The 22,115-nt window shown below is 37.1% G+C and overlaps 1 protein-coding gene across 1 annotated transcript in view; it reads left to right on the top strand.

The window, feature by feature from the left end:
* Positions 1–22,115, top strand: part of dst (dystonin) — a 140,766-nt gene that overhangs the window by 22,569 nt on the left and 96,082 nt on the right. Inside the window, exons 5-6 of the mRNA XM_053502886.1 lie at positions 15,524–15,585; positions 21,276–21,365. Of these exons, the coding sequence (XP_053358861.1) occupies positions 15,524–15,585; positions 21,276–21,365 (152 nt within the window). The remainder of the gene's footprint in view (positions 1–15,523; positions 15,586–21,275; positions 21,366–22,115) is intronic.

Here is a 22,115-nt window from a genome sequence, read left to right as displayed (position 1 = left end):
GTAGTTTTAAATTGTTACAGATAGTCGGTTTTCCAGTAAGAAATTTTACAGTAAACAAACTGTACTACTGTCAAACAGTAATAAAAAGGTAATTTAAGTAAATACTGTAGTACTGGAAAATCTTACACAGCATAAAATAAGACATCATCCATGACGGTTAATATTTCTTGTGTCGCTTTAAAAAATAATCCAGAATGCAACTGCATTACTTAAAAAAGAAATCTTGCAGTTGTGTCTGATTTCAGCATGGAAAATATATTTGAGATTAATTGAAAGCACTGGACAAATTTAACTACATACATTTATGCTTAATTTCACTTTTGTGCCAGACATTGTACAATTTTACAAAGGGTCTGTAGAGAAACAAAAACGTCAACTTTTTTGTTAAAGCAAATTAGTCTCTTCCAAAAGTCAACATTCTGAGAATTCACAGAGAACAGCTACATAGTAAGAACCGTTGTTATGCTGTTACTGTTAAGGTCATCACTTAGGATTTACAGTTTTCTTCCTTAATTAAAACCCATTCAGTATTGGGTAGCATTGGGTGTAAGAGAAGCAGTCACCCTGGATGACACTCACAGCTAAAACGATATGTTTAGCCATTGGATGAAGATACCCATAAAACCGTTTCAACTGCCAAAAACTATGAGGCCCATAAAGGCCCCACACTCTCCCGCCACTTAACAAGTCATGAACTTTAACCAAAAGAACAGGATTGCAATATAAAAAGCTGACATGAGTTTGCTTCGTATTGTGGTCCGGCTTGCCCTCCGAGAAATTCTAAAGGAGCTCTGAGTAAAAACACTACTCCTGATTATCGAGAGGAACGGGTTGAGGTGGTTCGGACACCTGATAAGGATTTCCCCTGGGAGACTTCTGTTGGAAGTTCACCAGGCATATCCAGCTTGTCTGAAGCACCGGGGCCGACCAAGGACACGCTGGAGGGATTATATCTCTCAGATAGCCTGGGAGTGGATCTCCTTGGATGATTGGCCTGTAAGCGGATCTCCTTGGATGATTGGCCTTGGAGTGGATCTCCTTGTGGATCTCCTGGGAGGTGCTTGAGGAGGCTGCTGGAGACAGGGATGTCTGGGCATCTCTGCTTCTCCTGCTGTCATTGCGGCCCTGAGCAGAACTAAGCGATGTAGAGAATTAGTGGCTGGATGGATATTTGGATGAAAATTTATTTGAAGTAATTTTGGTATTGATTTCCAGTAATGCTTCTGTTTAGGAGGACATGTGGACACAAAGCACATCTCCTGTTTTTTCCTTTCGTTTGTCACTCATTGTATTTAAACCTTAAACCCTTTCAGCTCTACTGTATTACGCAGAGTCTGACTCAGGACTGAGTGGTTGTGCACTAATAGCTGAGACAAAAAAAAAATCAATACACATCACTGTGCTCGTGCCACGCCCTGCCTTAGAGCTCTGTATTAAACATACATACATTAGTGCACGATTGTCTCCTGAATCATGTTTAGAAGTGGCAAGGAATTTTTAAAAACATCCTGGAGCTTATTACTTTCTCTCTTCCTGTTTTCTTTTGGCTCTGACCTACCGCTGAGGTTAAGGTTCTGGTTACCGTACGATGACGCAGCCTCTGGCCTTTCAGCTGCTGCCTGGCTGACTTTAGCAGGTGGCCATGAACTCCTGTTAAACACTTCACACTACCTCTATGACAGGAGGAGATGTTTCATCAGGGCCATGTAGAGAGGCTTAGATGGAGCAGTCTGTATGACATTTTTAAAGCATACCCAGTAACCAGTATTCAACACAAGCAACCCCACACCATGGTATACAATTAGTCAGTTTTTAATGAAGCTGTAAAGCAGACAGCAACACATCTAATACCAGTCAACCATTTGCTTACTTACTTTGCTTATTAATAAAATAAACCCAAAATTAAACCCACATTATTAACCCAAAATATTAACATTATTAATTAGTGCATGTAAAGTTTTCTTGTAGGTTGAATTTGGAGCAAGATAAGCTCGGTTCAGTTCCTCATTACTTCAGATTCAAGATTGTAGCTGTAAAAAAAAAAACAATTGGAAAAGTAATGAGGCAGGAAGAGTTAATCACAGTTTACAGGAAGCCTATATCTCGAGAGAGAGCTGAACAGAGAGGTCAGTGACTGGACCGTCAAGATCATGTTTTACTGGGTTCTGTTTGGCAGTAATGGTTATGTTGAAGCCTTCAGGGCTTAGTACATATGGTCTGTCTCATGGACATATTTCCAAAGCCAGCCTCTCCTCTGTCTCAGTAGTGGGGCATGAGAGGAATGTCTCATACAGTGCAAGTTTGTCTCCGTCTTCTTTTGTTTGTTATGTCTTGGTAAGCAACACCTTGTCCAGGGTCAGCCGTGTCCAATGTGAACAATTAAAACACATAATTAGAGATTTAAATCAAAATAGGTAGTTCAGAGACCTTTTGTGTACCATTTTGTTAAATATTAATATATTGTTCTGTATTATAGTCTATTTATGTATAAGTACTATACATAAATACTATACATTTCAAACTTAAATAATTCTTTTGATTGTGTAAAGCTGCTTTGAGACAATGGCAATTGTTAAAAGCGCTATACAAATAAAATTGAATTGAATTGAATAAAGTAAAGTTGACGTGTTTGTACACAAAAAAAAAAAATTAATTGATGAGCAACAAATCACATCAACATGGTTTTTGGAATTTTCGTCTGTCTTTTTTCATTTTTGTTTGTTTGTACACTCATCAAAACTACTCAACAGATTTTAATGTAGTTTTCACAGATGTGTTTGGCTGAGCTCAGTAACATATAGGCTTTGTTTCATCGCAGTCAGCCCACGGGAATAGGGCACATGCTAATTTGAAATTTGAATGGAAAACGCTCTTACTGTATATCATAAAATAAATTTATTAGTTCGTCTCATTCAGAATTTAAAATATGTAATATATACCTATTATTAGGGATGCACCGAAATGAAAATTCTGGGCCGAAAACGAAACCGAAATTTTTGGATGCACTTGGCCGAAAACCGATACCGAAACCGAAAATGGCTTCATTAAAAAACATGTTTAAAATATTTTCTTTTTGTTTGTATTAAAAAAAATGTTGCATATTGCAACTTTGCTGTCCTCATCTGAAACTTTGAAGTGCTTCCAAACCGCCGACATACTCCGTGTTTGATGCGTAATGACAGCGCGAACGAGACGGGAGGATGGGAGAGGCGTGGCGACAATTTCGGCTTTTATTTTCGGCGCTTTCTTACGTTTCGGCCGAAACCGATAATGCTATTTCGGCCGAAAATTTTCGGCGGCCGAAATTTCGGTGCATCCCTACCTATTATACTATAAAATTACAATTGTTTTTGTACATACTGTAATTTTTAATTTATACAACATGATTGGGTCTTGCTATGCTGAGTTGTGCAAGTCAAAAGCTCACACTAATAACCTAATGTCAGGATGTGGCACTTTCATTTTATTTATTTATTACTACAAGCTAAGCCTTGACTATTTATACTCTGTGGCTACAGAGGAAGGCCACAAGCTGTTGGAGGGCATCAGTGTGTGTTCCTGAGAAGTGAAATAAATTTGAAAGCAAGACGTACTATTGTTTCCTGAAATATGATTTTTTTTTTTTTTTATAGTAGCCCTTAAAGTTTCAAATGAAATCACTTAATGTAAGATCATATATTTGCGTGAGATAATACATAGTAATTACCCTTTGGATGACCACTCTACAGTACGTATATGCTGTGAATCCTAAGTAGTGCGCGCTTCCTTCTGATTAGTTCACACGGATCTAACTGGCACTCCCAATTCACTTTTAATGGAATGACATCCAGAGTTGTGGTTTCGTTTGCTTGGATCATGTTGCTTTGATGAAGGTTGAGCAAGGTTTTCAAACTACAGTGCAGGGCTAAACAAATCAAGTTTGGAATAATGCCTAGCTTTCAAAATCACTCTGAAAATCATGACTATGGATGAAGGATGGTGTAGCTGTTGGGCCTTCGTGTGGGTTTGGAGTTCAACCCCCCTGAGTACTTTCTAGCATGAGCCAGCATGTGGCTCTACTTTAAAACAGTGCATCATGTCACATCATCTCAATGCTATTAATGGACACATCTGGTACGCATACTGTATGTCTGGTTGTGGAGTTTAGTTCCTGTGGACTCCAGTTAGCATGTAATGCTATTGCACAGAAATCGATCCACCTGATTCAAATGACTGTGATGCTATTCATAATATGTGACAAATTTCTATATTAATTAAGTAGCAAAGTTAGCATAAATAGTAAAATGATAGTGATTACACAGTTACAAGGCATGTCACTAATGCAGCGTAGAGCTTCTTGTTAAATATGTTTAACAATCCTTTAGTTGATTTTTTATTTTTTTATTATTTATTTTTTTGTATTTCAAATGTGGAAGTGTGAAGGATCAGGTGGAAGTCCTTCAGGGACAGGTTTAAGATGGAGAGGAATTTGGATAAAAAAATAAGAAATGTGGCAGTAATGACCCATTCATAACTGACCATGAAACATCAAGCAAACTTCCCCCCTTCCCTCCAGCGTAGCACCAGATAAGAAAAGAAATCCAGGACAGCAGTCAGGTGACCTCTCTTTAAGTGAGGGAACTGCAGGAGATGAGGAGGGAAGAGCAGGAAAGAAAGAGCCGAAGCAAATGATAAGGTCAGAACGAGAAATGGAGGTGAAAGTCAGTTGAGTTTAAGGGGGAAAAAAGTCAAAGTGCTCAAGCCACCCACCCTTACGGACACTCTGTCTTCAACACCAGTAAAGAAGGAAGATTTAATTTACTTCTCTGTCTCAGTCGCTAGGCTCAGTCACTAAGAGGGCAAGGGTGAGGTTCAAGCTCAATTCATACACACAGTGTGAACTGCAATCAGTAAAATTGAGTTTGTCAGTTTAGTTTCTACACATACAGTATACAGTACTGTGCAAAAGTCACACTTCATTTCTTTATGTTAAAATACATTAAATTAAAGAAATGGAAACCACTCTTTACTCTGACATGCTGCAAAAATTTGGTTGTTTATGTAACAACCTCAGCAGCAACCTCATTTCCCCTTTCGTCTGTTCTAGCCACTCAGCATTCGGCGTCACCCGTATACTAATCATTAGCCTGATCATCTGTCCTCGTCTGCATCTGTGTCTCGCTGGTTTATCTTAAGGTAGATGTTTTTTATGCCTGGATTAACAAACACAATTATTCCTCTGAAACTGATCTGGTACAGGGACAGAAGTGAATATGAGGAAGGCTGGAGAACTATTCCTCAAGACTACATTAAAATCCAAGGAAGTCTGGCTCTTTCAAAGCAAAATATGAAGTGATGAGGAGTGGCTGAAGAGTATTGTGTATTGTTTACAATCGACGTTTGTAGCCGACATACCCACACAAATCGCATACTACATTAATTACATCATAGCTGACGTGTTGGCTCTGACGTAGTTTCTGGTGGCCATGTACCCGATAAGAAAGTAAGATAACATCTAAGATAAATGACATAAATCATTAAGCATTGAATCAAATGAACTGTGTGGACGTAGTGTTAGGTTACCACTCGTAAGCTCTTAGCTGTGTATGCTACCACCCCTGGTGCTGCTATCTAGTGTTTTAAGATTATAATGAAGGCTAAAAAGAAACATTGTGACACACAAAAAATAAATAAAAAATAATTTCCTTGCTTTTTCGTATATCTCTGTATTTGAGAGGACAATGTTCTGACTATGTGAGAAGTTTGTTCTCAGATGTAACTGCATTGTGGAGATATGATCTCATACTTTAGCAAAAGAGTGGAAAATAATGATAATAATAAAAAAATAGTAAGAAGAAGAAGTAGAGGAAAAAAAACTTTTATACTAATAAGAAAGCATACAATAATAATAGACCCTTTTTGTGCTTGCCTCCTTAATACATTGAAATACAGAATGAACTAAGGAGCCCTTTGTGACCACTTCAAAATGGTTTCTAAGAAATACTAAAATACATAATTTTTATTTGTAAAATTTGGAGGTGTAGTGCTGAAATGTTGAGTTTATAGAACAAATTAGTTCAGAAGAAAAGAAAGGCAGCACATATAGCGATGCTTTGTCTTCCCGTATGGCCCGGGCATATTTCAGGACTCAAATTATGAAAGACAGAAAAGTCAGGGAAGTAAGAAACCATTTTGAAATATGAATTAGCTTCCAAATTGCACACCATAATCAAAGCTAAATGGCAAAAGGCAGATAAACAAAATGTCAGTCCCTTTAACTTTTACACTATGAATATACAGTAATTAAAGTGATACAATCGACAAATGAAATAGTTAAGGTATAAAAATTACTCATTGCACAAAAACTAAAAGGCTGGTAGGATGCCACTAAACTGGCATAGATTACCTTGTTGTGGGCATGACACGAGACCCATGATTCACTGAAGAGTCTAATTATAGTTGAACATTACCCTCCATAAAGTAACACCAACTGCCTCACCAAATCACAGGCTGTCCCTGAGCCCCATTACAGTACTGAACTAACTTGAGCTCTGGCAGCAAACAAGCTAGGATGAAGAAATCATCTTATTTTTTAACTTAAAAAAAATTTGCAGAAGTTTGAAGTAGACACAACAGTACTTTAATTTCCTAAACATGTCTGAGGAGATTTAACCAATCTGAGTCACAAACAGGAATCTAAGGCTGCAATTGGCACAGATTCACCCAAACTGAGAAGTGGAAGATTGGAAAAAGATGAGGTCATGTTTTGTCGATCTTCTAATGTCAAGTTTAAGAGAAACCCAGTGTGGTTTTCTGCTGTTGTAGCCCATTTACAGTACCTTAAGGATCATTGTGTTAATGTGTTGAGAGATTTCTCTTCTGAATGGTGAGACTGGTAGCCTTCGTGTCAGCTTTAACCAGACTGGACATTCTCCTTTGTACAGTTCTCAATGTTTTTTGATGTTTTTGCTAACTTCACGCTCACTTTTCGTTTCTCTTCAGTCTCGTTGTTGTGTATAAAATGGCTGTTGTGTATAAAAACCCCAGGAGATCAGCAGTTCCTGAAATGCTCACAACAGCACGAGCAACCAGCCAACCTCAAAGCTACTGAGATCACATTTTCCTTTCTCATTCTGATTTATATTAGCTAAAGCTCTTGACCTGATTCTGCATGATTTTAGGCTTTGTGCCTCTGCCCCATGATTGGATGATTTGGATAATTTTTTAAATAAGAAGATATAGAGATGTTTCCAGAGAAGCAGAACATATATTCTTCTGTATTTGCTTTATATGTTCATATGTATATCGTATATTGATTATATAGAAATAGGAAGGCACATTTTGTCAGACTGAATATGAGAACTTCCATTATCAGTACCAGGCCTGAAATCTACTGCACATCTGCACTGCTTTGCATATAGAAATAAATTCCTCATTAATCAATTAAACTGATTAGGGACACAGCCCTGATAATGCTAGAACAGATATCAATGATGAAGTTGCACACTGAAATGTCCTGCAACAACCTGTTGATGTGCTTCTTCAAAAAAAAGCTTTTGTAGTACTTTTTTTTTTTTTTTTACACTCACCAGTCACTTCTTCAGGTACACATTGCCAGTACTGGGTCGGGCCAAATTTTGCCTTCAGAATTGCCTTAATCTTTTATGGTCTAGATACAACAAGGTACTTAAAAAAATTCTAAGAGATTTTGGTCCATATTGATATGATATCATCACGAGTTGCCTGTTTTACCACATCCCAAAGGTGCTCTGTTGGATTTAGATCTGGTGCCTGTAGAAGGAGTACAGTGGACTTATTGTCATGTTCAAGAAACCAGTTTGAGATGATTTTTGACATGGCGCTTTGTGACATGGTGCATTATTTTGTGGTCAGAAAGGAATGTTCATGGTCACAACAATACTCAGGTAGGTTGTGGCATTTACATGATGCTCCAGTGATACTAAGAGGCTGAAGGTCTCCCCCACACCATTACACCACCATCAGCCTGAACTGTTGATAAAAGGCAGGACGGATCCATGCTCTCATGTTGTTTATGGCAAATTCTGACACTACCATCTAAATGTGGCAGCAGAAATTAAGACTCATCAGACCAAGCAACATTTTTCCAGTCTTCTGTTGTTCTATTTTGGTGAGACCATGTAAACTGTAGCCTCAGTTTCCTGTTTTTAGTTGACAGAAGTGGCATCGGTGTGGTCTTCTGCTGCTGTAGCCCATCTGCTTCAAGGTTCAACAAGTCCATACAGAGATGCTCTTCAGCACACTTCAGTTGTAATGGGATGTTATTTAAATTACTGGTGCCTTTCTATCATTTTGAACCAGTCTGGTCTTTCTCCTTTGACCTCGGGCAACAACAGGGCAACTGTTACTCATTTTATATTTTCCCTTTTTTAGACCATTCTCTGTAAAAAACAAAAAACAAAACAAGAGGTGGTTGTGTGTGAAAATCCCAGCAGATCAGTTTTTGAAATCCTCAGACCAGCCCGTCTGGCACCAACAACCATGCCATGTTCAAAGTCTCTTAAATCACCTTTCTTTCCTATTCTGATGCTTGATTTGAACTTCAGCAAAACTTCTACATGCCTAAAATGTCTACATGCCTAAACGTATTGAGTTGCTGCCGTGTGATTGACTGATTAGAAATTTGCGTTAATAAGCAGTTGAACAGGTGTACCTAATGAATTTATTACATGTAGTTGTGCTTCCTGGAAAGTACAATTGTGTAAATATTTTTTTTTACATAACTTATGTTTCATTCTAATAACAGTAAATATTTTTTGGACAGGAAATTCGCCTCATTTATATATATATATATATAGTCTTACACATTGCCCTAATTTTCTTTTGATTCTACAAAGCTGCTTTGTGACAGTGACTTTGATTAAAAGTAGTGCTGCACGATTAACGATATCGCAATCGCAATCGCAATGTCAGCCTATGCGATTACATTACAGCAAATGTTGCGATTATATTAAATAAACAAATGCGTTCGCGGACGTAACAAGACATTCATTCTAAGTGCTGTATGGCCATTTTTTATGTCAAAAATAAAAAATAACCAGTCAGACTCGTGTAGCGCGCGTGCTGGTGGTCACGTGACTTTCCGCAGCGCAGTGTGGAGACGGAAGAAAATGGATACAGAAGAGACCGACGCTGAACTTGAAAATATGCAAGCTCTGTTATTTGGCGATATTTTGGTTTCAGGATATCGGACACTAAGCAGAAAGAGCTACTGCGCAAAATTGGCAAAACTAAAGTCGCTACATCAGGTGGCAACACGACAAATTTATATCAGCACCTGAAGCAACACAGAAAAGTATGATAAATGCATCGCGGTAAAAGCCAAGAGTAGTAAAAAGACCAAACAAAGCACAACCCAGTGTGAGCAAAACAAAACAACACATTATTACAGATGTGTTTGTAAGTCTCAGTAAGTGACGTAGCGACGTTGAACTTGAAATAACTGCAGTGAAAATTTTTTTAACTCCTACGGACCTTTGGTCAAGCAGGACGACTGAGCCATATATTAGCCTAACCGCGCACAATGAGTTTAAACTGAAAAGCCGTTGCCTGCAAACATGGTATTTCCCTGACGATCACACCGGAGAGAACATACTGTAGCCGCGAGTTTGAGAGAGGCACTGGCTGCATGGGACCCCTGTAGGGATGGTTTGGTCTCTGTCACAACAGACAACATCGCCAAAGCAGTGGCACTTAATCACTGGACTAGGTTACAATGCTTCGGGCATAGACTTTATTTGGCCATCGGTAAGTTAAATTAATTTAATTTTTTAAAGCTATTTAAAGCTACTTAACTGTATGTTAGAGAGGACAGCTATTAACAGATTTATTTAAGAACAAATGGAAATACAGTGTACGAGAGTGTATGACTCTAAAATTAATATGTTTAAAGGACACTTTTCTTTCCTTTAATCTCTTCTTCATCATTAGATTAAAAATGGTGAGTGATTTAATAAGAATACCAATAAAGTATATGTTACATCCTCCTTAAATGTCCCTGTTTTGGGACAAAATGTAAAAAAAAAAAAATTTTAAATAGGTATTTGTTTTATTTATCTGTACTTTTTACTTTTTAATTTTATTTTAAAGTTAATTTAATGTATTTAATTCAATAATGTAAAGATGTTACTGTTATTTAAATTTGTACAATTTTGTTTTAATTAGAAAACATTGTTCATAGTTGCTAGATTGCTCTGTACACTACATCTCAGTTCAGAAATTTAAATTTCTGCATTATTAGTAATGTGGGTGGATTTTCCTTAATAACAAGCAAGTTGAGTCATACCACTTGTTTATCGTATCGCAATCGTAAATCGCAATTTTGACCTTAATAATCGCAATATGACATTTTTCCCAAATCGTGCAGCCCTAATTAAAAGCCTTAAAATAAAATTAAATTGAATTTATTATTTTCATTTATATTTTCATCGTAGGAGGCTCCTGCCACGAGGCAGGGTACACCCTGGGCAAGAATGCCTATACACTGCAGGGCAACATAATGTTACCACTGTTTCTGTCATACAGGTTTCAATTTATGCACGTGCACATGTAAACACGTTTTTACACGTGACAAGGTTATCTTTATAACCCACGTGGCTTATAACACCGTCGCCGTTTGTGTTTGTGAGACATAATAAATAGTCGTATTTTACTTTCACTATTGTTATTGTTGTCACAGAACATAGATGCTGCCAGGCGACCAAGAGGTGCAGTGCTAAGCTCAATCCTACTTTTACTTAATGATGTTTAACTTAAAGTAAAGACAAAAAGATAGTCCCACTTGCTCCTTTCATTAAAGTTGTTGCTATTACACTCACTTTGAAATGAGTGGGAGAAGGGGCTGTGCGAAGGGGAGATAAAGTGCTGTTGGTGCAGATGAACCAGAATAATTTATGGTATCCCTGCATTGGTGCATCTTTATAAGTAAAAATGTGATATCTTTAAAAAAAAAAAAGGTTTATTTTAGAAACAAGCTGTTAAAGCCAACATTTTAACCCATTAACCTTTTAAAGACAAACCATTTTGTACGCTTTAGATTGTCTATTTGCTTTTAAAAGGCAGCTTTCATTTTTGCACTAGATATAAAAGACCTGGAAAATCAGAGGAGCTCCAGATTTTGTGTTATGTTTCTTGTAACTTGTAGCATCAAAATCATGTCTGCATTATCACCAGGTTAGTATCTGCAATACAGACACAAGAAAAGGAGTTCTTAACTGTATTATAAGTATTATGTTTGGTATTTAGGTATATTATAAGTATTATGTAATTTACAGTATAAACCTTTGGCTTTTCTTAGTTAGAAAATGCATTGTGTGTAAATGGCCAGGCGACTATTAATTTTTTTTCTTAAAAAAATCTCCTATGCCTGTCGTTAGTAACAGCTGGGAATTTACCCTCATCCTTAACAGTGTTACAACCCTGCACCACAAAAAGTGGCCCAGAAGGCAAAACTTGCCTGACTTAATTGTACAGGTGCACTGATGAGACCTACTGTAGACGTGGCACTTAATTACAAGAACGACACAAGCTGACTTAATACTACCACCATCTACCAAGCCGATTGAGTTCTGTGCATCATCACCTAAAATGATGAGGTATACCAGAAACGTCCCCTCGATTCTATGAGAACAGTTATAATGAAAATTCAGTTTTGCATCCCTGACCTGTCAGCCGAGGAAATTTGTAGGATAAAGGATAAGCTTTGATTTTAACACAAGAATTTGTGCCGGAAAACCATTTCAAAGCAGTCTTGATTGCATTAACGTTTTAGTCTTTTGTGGAGTGACAGATTGATTCTAGAGGAAGTTCTCATCAGAGTTGTGGCTCAGGTCCATGTGTTATATAACAACCATACTACAAGTATTAAGGACTGATTTAGCTACTATACATATTTTAGCTGACAGGATAGCTACCTTGATTCCAGCTGAGTTAAGAACAGTCAAAATAAGCTATCACGCGTAGTGTACATAAATGCATATTTAATGTCCCTAAAACTAATCTGGACAACCAGATATGGTGTTAATCCGCTGTTTTATCCACTCAAGACTAAGATTGTCTACAGCCAATGTAAACGGCAACTTTAGTTGGCTTAGTTTTCGTCCCAACCATTTTTGCAACACAAATTTGTTGTCCAGTGTGTGTGTGTGTAGTCCGGTGTCTAAAAGCTTTCCAGGCTACAACGTTTCCACCTGTTGGAAATAATCAGAACTACAACAGAACACATTCTGATTATTTAGTGACAGACATTTTGACAGCTGCCCAAAAAAATTAGAGGAGCATGCATGGACACGTTTAAGAGAGATTAGAGAAGACTGTTTATGAATTTATTAGATATAATGTGATTATGATCACTAGGGAACCAATTTATCAGTATCTTGTTATCAGATACTCAATAACTGATATGGTGACTGTCACATAGTCACCTTTAACCAGCTCTGAGGTGTTGTATGGCACAGGTTTCAGAGGAGGACCTGACCTTTATGAAAATCTATCCAAATAAATATCTCAAAAAGCAATATTTCTTGTCGGGTCTAAAGAAATTCAAGAAACAAAATAGTTTACCTGTATCAGTCTGGAAAGGTTTACCAAGCCATTTTTTAAGGCTTTGGGACTCAAGCGAACCCTAGTGAGAGCAATTATTCACAAATAAAGAAAACTTTGAACAGTTTGTGACTGCGCATTTGAGAAGAACAATGATCTGTTAAGTTTTTGGAGTGGCCTACTTAAAGTCCAGATATGCTGTGGCATATCTTTAAATAAGCAGTTGAGAGCCAGTTTCATCATGGTGCTTGATGGGTTTTGCAAATGCACTTGACAATACTGTTCTTGCAAGAACCGTCTGAATAACTGACTGTTGTTGTTGTTATTGTTATTGTTATTTTATAGTTTTAAAAAAAGAATCCAGTATTGTTTTAGAATGTAGAAAAATAAATCCTTTTAACTTGTACCCTATAATCTATGTAGATATACAGTATAAAAATGCACACTTTCGTGCTATAGTCCTCAAGGGGGCAGAATTCTCCCGGGATTGTAATTGCTTATGTGGTAGAAATGAACATCTGTGTCCAGATAGTCCCTAGGTAATTGTGTTTAATCAGTTAAGTTCAATTCAATTCCATTTTGTTTACAGCATATAGTGCTGGTCATTGATGTACTGTAAAGCAGCTTTACAGAATCAATGTAAAACATTCTAATGGTACTGTACATGAACATATGAGTTTTGATATTATATACATAAATAAAACCTTATGTTCCATAAATTGAAACAAAATCATGATTAGATATGTTTTCACTTTCACTGCGAGAGAATATGACTTAGTGTCATGGTTATATGGCAGAAATTGCTCTAGTCTGTATCGATAAACATTATAAGGTTGTGTGATAAGAGTATAACTGTTAATAATTTCTTGTCCAGGCCACAGTAATAGTTGCACAGTAGGCAGTTATATGCCATTAAGAGATAATTGTTTTATTATTTTATTATTGCAACGACTCCTAATCACAAATGTTTAATCACAGACACTTTGCACAAACCATACAATTCCCCTGATCACATCGTCCTGAAATAAGAAGCGACGTGACACTGCCACACATCGTGGCTCTCTGAAACTCTCTCAAACAAAACAAACAACTTTTGCATTCCAATAAAAATAAATAAAATAAAAAAATCCAATATGTGCCAAAATAGTCAGTCGGCTCATCCTTTGGACCAGTTTTTAAGCAGCAGGTCACGTTCAAGTCTTTCACACCCTCCTTTACCACAAAGTAAACATTCCCCATGTGCCGCAGTCGCTCTCTCACTAAGTCGCCCAGTCAGCAAGTGACGCTGGAAAACCTGACAGAACTCGTTCGGCACCGTGCGCGTTAAAAAACAAGAGCGCGAGAGAAGGAGGGAGTATTAGTGTAAGGCATTTCAGCAGTTTAGGAGTCACTCCCTCAGCTACACGCGTTTTCCACAGCAGGAATATGAGACCTGCATGGAGTTGTGAGAGTGGCCGAGTCACCTGGCACAATGCTGAGTCTTCTGAAGAGCGACAGGGAGATCAGGGCTCACCTGGTGATGCTCATGTGCTGCATGGGTCAGTAGCTTCTCTCCACTTCCTTTCGCTTTACTCTGCCTCTTTATTGCCTGACGAGCCTGCTTCCTTCTTTCGCTCTGTAGAATGTGTTTGGGGAAAAGGGGGGGAAAGGTTGCGTTTGTCTGTGATAACGAGTCAAAAGTCCATGAAGCTTTTTATTGCAAAACATGTGGCGCTTCCCTTTCCAGGGTGGAAGATTGTGGAGCATTAGATGTTTGTCGGCTGAAGTAGTGTAATTTATGTCATGTCTTATGTTCTAAGCACTTAAATTGAAGGAATGTTCTATGCATGTTACTTTTTCCATATTAAGCATGTAGAGATTTGTTGAGATGCCGCTGTCACAGATTCTTATTAGGATTAATATAATAATTGGCTATTTCAGGATATTGGCAATCGAATCGCAGTTGACATTGTGATGTTAGTTGGGAAAGTTGCTCATCTTGGCTGTTTTACAGTAGAAATATTTATAACACAGCTTGTGTCTTACTAAACATAAAAAGTAAATTTGAAGGTCTTTGTCTTCATTGACGTTCCTCTTTGTCCTTGCATTTGCTGCTTTAGCCACCATGTGTGAGTCAAATTAACATCCGCAGTTTGATTAATCTTGAACTGCACCGGACGTATCCATCGTTACTTAATAAATTTAGTTTATTAGTCAGGATCAGTATTGAAAAAGCTGTGACGAGTTCAATACACCGTGCATCTACTAAGTAATATGGTAATTAAAACACAGAAAATCGTGATGATTTATTTCACAGTCTGCTAAATTGGCAGCGCCAACTCTGTGAATAATGCAGGACTTTTACTGGCTAATGAAATCTCTCCATGTGCATTTACAGAATTAACTGGGACACTGGTGCTTGTGTGTGTGAGACATGAGGCATGGGTGTGGGGAAGACTGTCACCGTAGTTACAGGAAAAAGAAAATACTGTGGTCAGGAATAGTACGTAATGGAGCCGGTGCCTCATGGAGACCACGATTTTTTTTCTCCTCTTTTAAATGCAGCTTTCTATAAATATACTTCCTTTCAGAATATGTGAATCACATGGCAGGGAAACATCCTATTTAACTGTGTGTTTTATATCCTTTTAATTGTACACACAGTCGTAGTTATTGTACTGTAATGCACAGTTTATTTTCAGAAAGAATATTATCATCATAGCGATAAGTCAAGGTTTGATCTGAGACTATAAATGAGGGCTGCAGGTGGGGTGTTAATGCTGGAAAACAATAGTGTTGCTGTACACGATTGTCCTGATTGTTTTACTTTGTGCTAATTTACATTATATACATAAAAACAAATAAGAAAACATGAGTACAGTGCTGCTTTTATACTGTTAATACATATAGGCATACAGATATAACATTCCCCTTTGTAGCGTACAACGTCAAACCAACACTAAATTTAAACCTATTGTTTTTACAGATGAAAGAGACCGAGTGCAGAAAAAGACGTTTACAAAATGGATCAACCAGCATCTCCTCAAGGTAGGACTTTGTTTTTTTTGTGTGTAATGAAAAGATAATAAAAAACTCCAGGGTGGGATAAAGGAAGAACAATAAAATGGCCTTGATGATGATGATGATGATGATAATAATAATAATAATAATACCAATAATAGTAAGAGGTTTAGGTCAGGTCTTTGAAACCAAAAGCGAAGACAAAATGTCTGTTGCTCACAATGTTCAATCTCAACTTTGAATCTTAATAATGCAGAGAGTGCTTGGAAGCTAAACTTTCCGTACTCTCTGGGAGGTAAGAGGGATGTAGGGGAGGGATACTTTTTCTTTCCTGTCTATCAGGACAGCAACAGCCACCAATGGGCGTCTTTGAGTTCATGCATGCATAAGTGGGTGGATAGCGCTTTCGTCCGACAACAACCTTTGTGTTGCGTAAACAGCAGTTACAAAAAATGCTGTCTGTGCTCAAAAAAAAGGAAACAGCTTCTGCAAGTCATTTATTTCTTTTCAGTTCCTGCTTTATTATTGACAGATTTGTAATGAATAGGGAGCGTATCTCCAAAGTGAGGCAGGATGGGAACCCCGGATCAGATCATTGAAGGGGGCAACGTGCACACACATTTACACACTCTTTTACCCCTCGGGGCAATTTAGAGTAGGCAGTTCATCTGTTTTTTTTCGGACGCTAAGAGAAGAGCATTGAACCCCGAGGAAACCCAAACAGATACAGGAGAAAGTGGTGATTACTGAACTTTTTGTGTAAAGTTCAATGTTTGAGGCACTTTATATAGGCTAATGGTTTAACACTCCTAAGGTCATGCTGGCGTACTGACTTTTTATGAAGCCTTGGATGCACAAGAGTCAGCACTGTGTTGACCTGCCTACATGAAAACGCCTCCACAAGCCGTCTGTGTAATATGTTTTAAGTTTATATTTACAGATTTCTCATACACTGTTATGTTACACATTATGTGAGGAGACAGTCATAGAGCTATTGCTTTATTCTAACAGCACCTTACAAGAAAACTAAAGATATCCTGTATACAAAAAAAATATAATGTTCAAATATAATGATTTGCGATTTAACTGATCCACTGTGTGACTTTTTCAACCTGAACAAAAATATTAAACCCTGACAAAATGATGCTTTTAGTCATGACAAAGTAAAAATTCAGTTAGCTACAATGAATAAGTCCTGTAAATTTAGACTGCAGCACGAGACTAACCTTTCTTCTCACCACCAGCCTAGCAAGTCCTGCTATTCTTTTGCATGTAATGTATCACTTAGAGCAAAATTAAAAATAACATCTTTACTCATCTAGGCTACTATACTAATATGGTCTCCCTATTTACACAGTCAAGCAGTAAACATGTCTATCTGAAATATTATAATTGTATAAAAAATATAATATAAAATAACCGTTAATCGCAGCATGTGTGAAATTAGGTACGGTTTGCAGTATTGAGCAAAGAGCAGGTTCCTGCCAAAACTCACATTTAAAACCAGTCAAAGAAGCACTTTCAGCAAGAAAACACATCTGATTATTATTGGTTACGTCATTTTGAAAAACACTCAATAAACACTAAGTCATTCCAAATTGCATCCGAACCATCTGTGATCTTTTATTTACGACTTCCCAGCTAACTAGCTCCGAACACGGGGCGAAATTCCAAATCGCTCTCCAACCCCTGATCAAGGGCTGTTTTTGAATGTATGACAAGGGATTGTACACCCTAGCACACTAGCTTTCCATTTATTTGGGATTCAGGTTAACAGAGCTGATGTTCTAAAGTGGAATATAAAGAGAAACTCCACCTCCATGGTTTAGTCTCCTCACATTTTGGCTATGTAGTACCAATAATTAAAAACTACTTTTACCTGTTAATTTCACTAACTTTCGCTTGCCATCATGGCTGTGCTACAGTACATTCAGCAGTACCGCACTCACTCTTGAGTGATTTTTCTTAATTATAATCTACTTACATTGGTACCTTTGTAAAATGTTGCAATAGTTTTTGTTGCTGTTGTTTTCCCCTATTGGTGTCACTGTGCTGTTTTTGCCACAAAGGAACTGATATAGCTAATATTTTTAAAATGTTCTGAGCATGTTATTATCAGAACAGCATGTGTCATCTGTTCATTTGTGATTTCACCTGTGACAACAGAGGCAGTTTAGTTTTTACTGTTTTGGATCCACGGAACAGAAGGAATTGGCACAGAGTTACCTAAGTGGCGAATTTACATATTTTAATAAAAAATGTTATAAATAAAATGTATTAGAAGTAATGATGAGATGTGATGCCAGAGATGTGATGCTGTTCATCTTTCCCCTGAATGTCTGGGAGTGGGTCAATGTCCTCATGAAACTGGTATAATTTCCATGATGATCAAAAAAGGTTACCTAGTTGCACAGAATGTCATCAAGTCAACAAAAACATGATCCTCTAACCTGTAGACAGGTTTACAGTGATATGGTACGCTTGTTATAAAAAACATTTTTGGAAAAAAATGAACAACTCTTAGACAACTAGGACAACTCTTGTAATAGTTTGTCCATATTTATTTTGCAGACACCTGATGATGATTTATTAGTCTTTCTGTAATGAATATTTTCTTGCTCTGCTGGAAAGGTGCGGTTCACATATAAGAAAAAAAAAGCTGGTTTGCCAGCATTTGTTCTGAATGGAGCCTAATTATCTTCTGGCTAAAGCTTGTATTGACTCTGAGAGCTTACTTTAGAGATTCCTCCCTTGCAAATTACAAGCGATGACTTGTTGGGTTTCCATCAGAATTAACAATTATGCCATAATTCATGGATCAGTAATGTGTAAATCATGGCATTTGTTTACTTTGGCATCTTATCAGCTTGTTAAAAAAATTCTGAAGAAGAAAAAAATTACAAATATTTATATCTATTAAATTCCCAAATTAACATAATAAACCTATTAAAACATACAACCATATAGCTGTATGTGTTGTAGTGTGGATGAAAATAAATAAATATGATCCAGCGCACAGCATACGATATATCTAAAAAAGAGGAAAATGATCACATCGAACTGGCTGTTAAGAATGTGTCCTCTTTAAAAGATCATAGAAGGAACAGGTGGTAAGTGAGTGGAAAGTGGAAAGGTCAAATATGTAAATTTCTATAAAAAATAAGAGAAATTCAGTCAAATATTTTTTAAAGCAGTGTTTCAAGAGTGACTGAGACAGAACATACTATATTGTTTTGTCCTTTCTGAAAAAGCATTTATAAATAACCTAATTAAGAACAAAGTAAACTCTACGTCATGAGGAATTCTACTTAGAGGCATGTGTAGCTACTCAATGATGCAATGTCTACACTGGACAGGAATGTGTATGCAAATGTGAAGGTGTTTAAAGGTTATTCCTTCCTAATGCTTCCAGGAAAGATAATGATGATGATGATGGAACAAAACTGACAGTAAAAGAATTTGATGCAGCATAAGTTTGGTTGATCTCTACTGGGTGTCTGTGGTATTGTGTAACATGCAGACGGCAACAGACTCAGACCTGAAAGCCCCTGAGCTATTTTGGCTGCACAGTTGTGACTAAGGAATTAGGAGCAGGAGGGATGGGGTAAAAGTAGGTCAGTAAGGCAACATTTCGAGTGACTTTTTACAGTCATTTAGGACTGACCTTGTGCCTGGATGCATTCCTAAAGAACCTAAAGATGAGATTTCATGAGTAAGAAATCAGCCTAGAGATATAAACGACTTGGAGAGAGAATGGTGCTGTATTAATCTCGTATATAAAAAGGGCTATCCTGGTGCAGTTAGTAAAAAGGAAATAAAAGACTCAGACTTAAATTTTATAATCATGTTATTTACATGATCCTGATGAATATATGTGAGAAATGTTTATTTTTATGCTTAAACTGTGACATGTTAAAATGTTATAGTTTGTTCGGCTAAAAAATCTTCAGGATCTTACAATAAAAAAAAACAAGATTAGTGGCACCTTTTACACAAGAAAATTATAATTTTGGCATAGAAGATGCGGTATAGAAAATTAATGATTGAATTTCTATAATCAATTTAAAATGATTAAATACTGGCATGGAAGATTTCACACACAGCATCCTTTAAAATACCTTTTTTAGCAGTTTAATTTAGTTTTATTTTTACACTGCTATTATTAAGTATACATCAAGAAATATAGATAAAAAGAAATGTACATTGGATCATGGTAATTTTACAGAAATATAAGTTGAAATATAAGTCATAAGAAGATGATGATAATAATAATAATCATAATAATAATAATAATAACTTATACAAATAGGGATCCATCCCTAATCCAGGGGGGAGGGGTAGCTTGGTGGTTAAGGCATTGATCTACTGTACTAATCAGAAATTCCTGGCTCAAACCCCTGCACCACCAAGTTGCCGCTGTTGGGCCCCTAAACAAGGTCTTTTACCTTCAACTGCTTAGATGTATAATGAGATAAATGTTAATTGCTCTGGATAAGGGTGTTTACCAAATGCCATAAATGTAAAATGTAAGCTGGCGTTAACTGCGATAAACTCCCTGTGATGAACCAGAGGAACCAGACTCAGAAAGAAACTCAACTTTATTTGGGTGATAACAGATGACCTGACCATAAATCTCTATTAAAACTATGTGGTGTAGGGTCAAATATGCAGCTGTATAACAGATACAGCGGAACCTTGGCTTATGTGCATAATTCATTCCTGGAAGTGGGCTCATATTCCAAAACACTCATAAACCAAATGTAATTTCCCCATAAAAAATAATGGAAACTCAAATTATTCGTTCCACAGCCCCCTAACCCTAACCCTAATACCCCCCCCCCCCAAAAAAAAAAAATACATAAAAATAATTAATACAAAATATAAAGTGAAAATAAAACAAATTAACCTGCACTTTACCTTTGAAAAATAATAAGTTTCCATTTATTTGCGCAGGTGCTGTGTGCGTGTGTGTTCGGGTCTGTCGTTATGTGTGCGCGCATAGTCAAATTACCCATGTGCACACATATCGACAGACCCAAACACACACAGCGCCTGCGCGAATAAATGGAAACGCTTATCTGAGGAGATTTATTTGTACTTTTTTAAAGACCCAGCAGGGCAGACAATTACCCACTTTCGCAGCGCAATAGAGAAAAAAATATGCTCAGTTGACTTGCTCTTTTTTCAAGTCAAAATTTATTAAAAATCTTTGCTTGTCTTGCGGAACACTCGCAAACCGCGTTACTCGCAATCCGAGGTTTTACTGTACATTAATTTTAGTTAACATGATGTACTGTAGCAACCTGCTAGCATGAATCTGGGCAATTAGTTATAAGCCATGATAGCAAAACTGTTTGTATCAATTGCAGTCCAAATCCACCTTCATGCTGTCTTAGTGGCTGATCCATTATATAGGGACTTACTCAGCTGTAGTGATGTGAACTCCAATCAGAAGTAGGGTATTAAGATTGATCAATCAGGTCTGGAGGAGATAAAGGGTCAGCATCACTGACATCTCAGGAATGCCATGTGTAGCTCAACAGAAAGAGAGAGAAAGAACTTGATTTTGTATTTGTTAATTGATGCATAAAATTCTGAAGAAATGTATGACAAAAAATACACAAGTCCCAGTGTTTGTATAATAAAAACATCTGAAATAGACCAGACCTGATGTTCTACTAGCGGATGTGTAAAACTTCAAACTTTTATCGTTCCAGGTACGAAAGCATGTTAACGACCTTTATGAGGATTTGCGGGATGGACATAACCTGATCTCGTTGTTGGAGGTCCTGTCTGGTGACAAATTGGTGAGTAGTGTTTTTGTCTAGTTCTTATAACATCAGTATCTGCTGTCGGGTATGTCTTCTGTCTTTGGTAAACTGGTTTGTTAGTTAGCACTTTCTTGTGGTAACCTCACAATGTTCTAAAGGCCGGCATCAGTACCTTGTGTAGTCACAGCAGTCCACATTTACTGTATGTCACTAAAAAGCCTGTAAAACACACAGCACGACTAAGTTGCTGACGCATGAATGTGTGTTCGCTGCATCTAACATTGCTGTGCGGTGTTTAAAACCCTTTCAGCTACACACTGCTCTTTAAATAGGATTGCAACTAGGGTGTAGTTGGAGAATTATTATTTTTTTTTTTTTTGAGCTATAGCGCTTATCTGCAGATTGTATTTGCACAGTTTTATACCATTTGTAAATAGAAATCTGCTGATCGTGCTACTGTTTTGCAGTTGTAGAACGTTTGTGTGGGTTAAAAGGCATTACAGACACTTTAAACGTAACTATCTTTATATTTTATACATTTTAACATTTACAGAATTAAACATTTTAAATAGAGTGGACTCTGAGTCTGAGAACGAACCTTGCTAGGTATTCTCAATATAAATGAATTATATTTAGTCAGTTCCAGAATTATTGGCACTCTTCATGAAAATAAGCTGAAATGAATATATAAAAAGAACCACATGTGCAATAAGGATATTCGGAATAAACAAAATGTTGTTTTCATTAGACAGATTTTAGTTTGGTGGAGCCTCCCTTGGCGAGAGT

The sequence above is a fragment of the Clarias gariepinus genome, chromosome 8 (genome assembly GCF_024256425.1).
Source record: "Clarias gariepinus isolate MV-2021 ecotype Netherlands chromosome 8, CGAR_prim_01v2, whole genome shotgun sequence".
Lineage (NCBI taxonomy): Eukaryota > Metazoa > Chordata > Actinopteri > Siluriformes > Clariidae > Clarias > Clarias gariepinus.
Note: the sequence above shows the minus strand (reverse complement) of the source record. Positions and strands in the feature narration are given on the sequence as shown.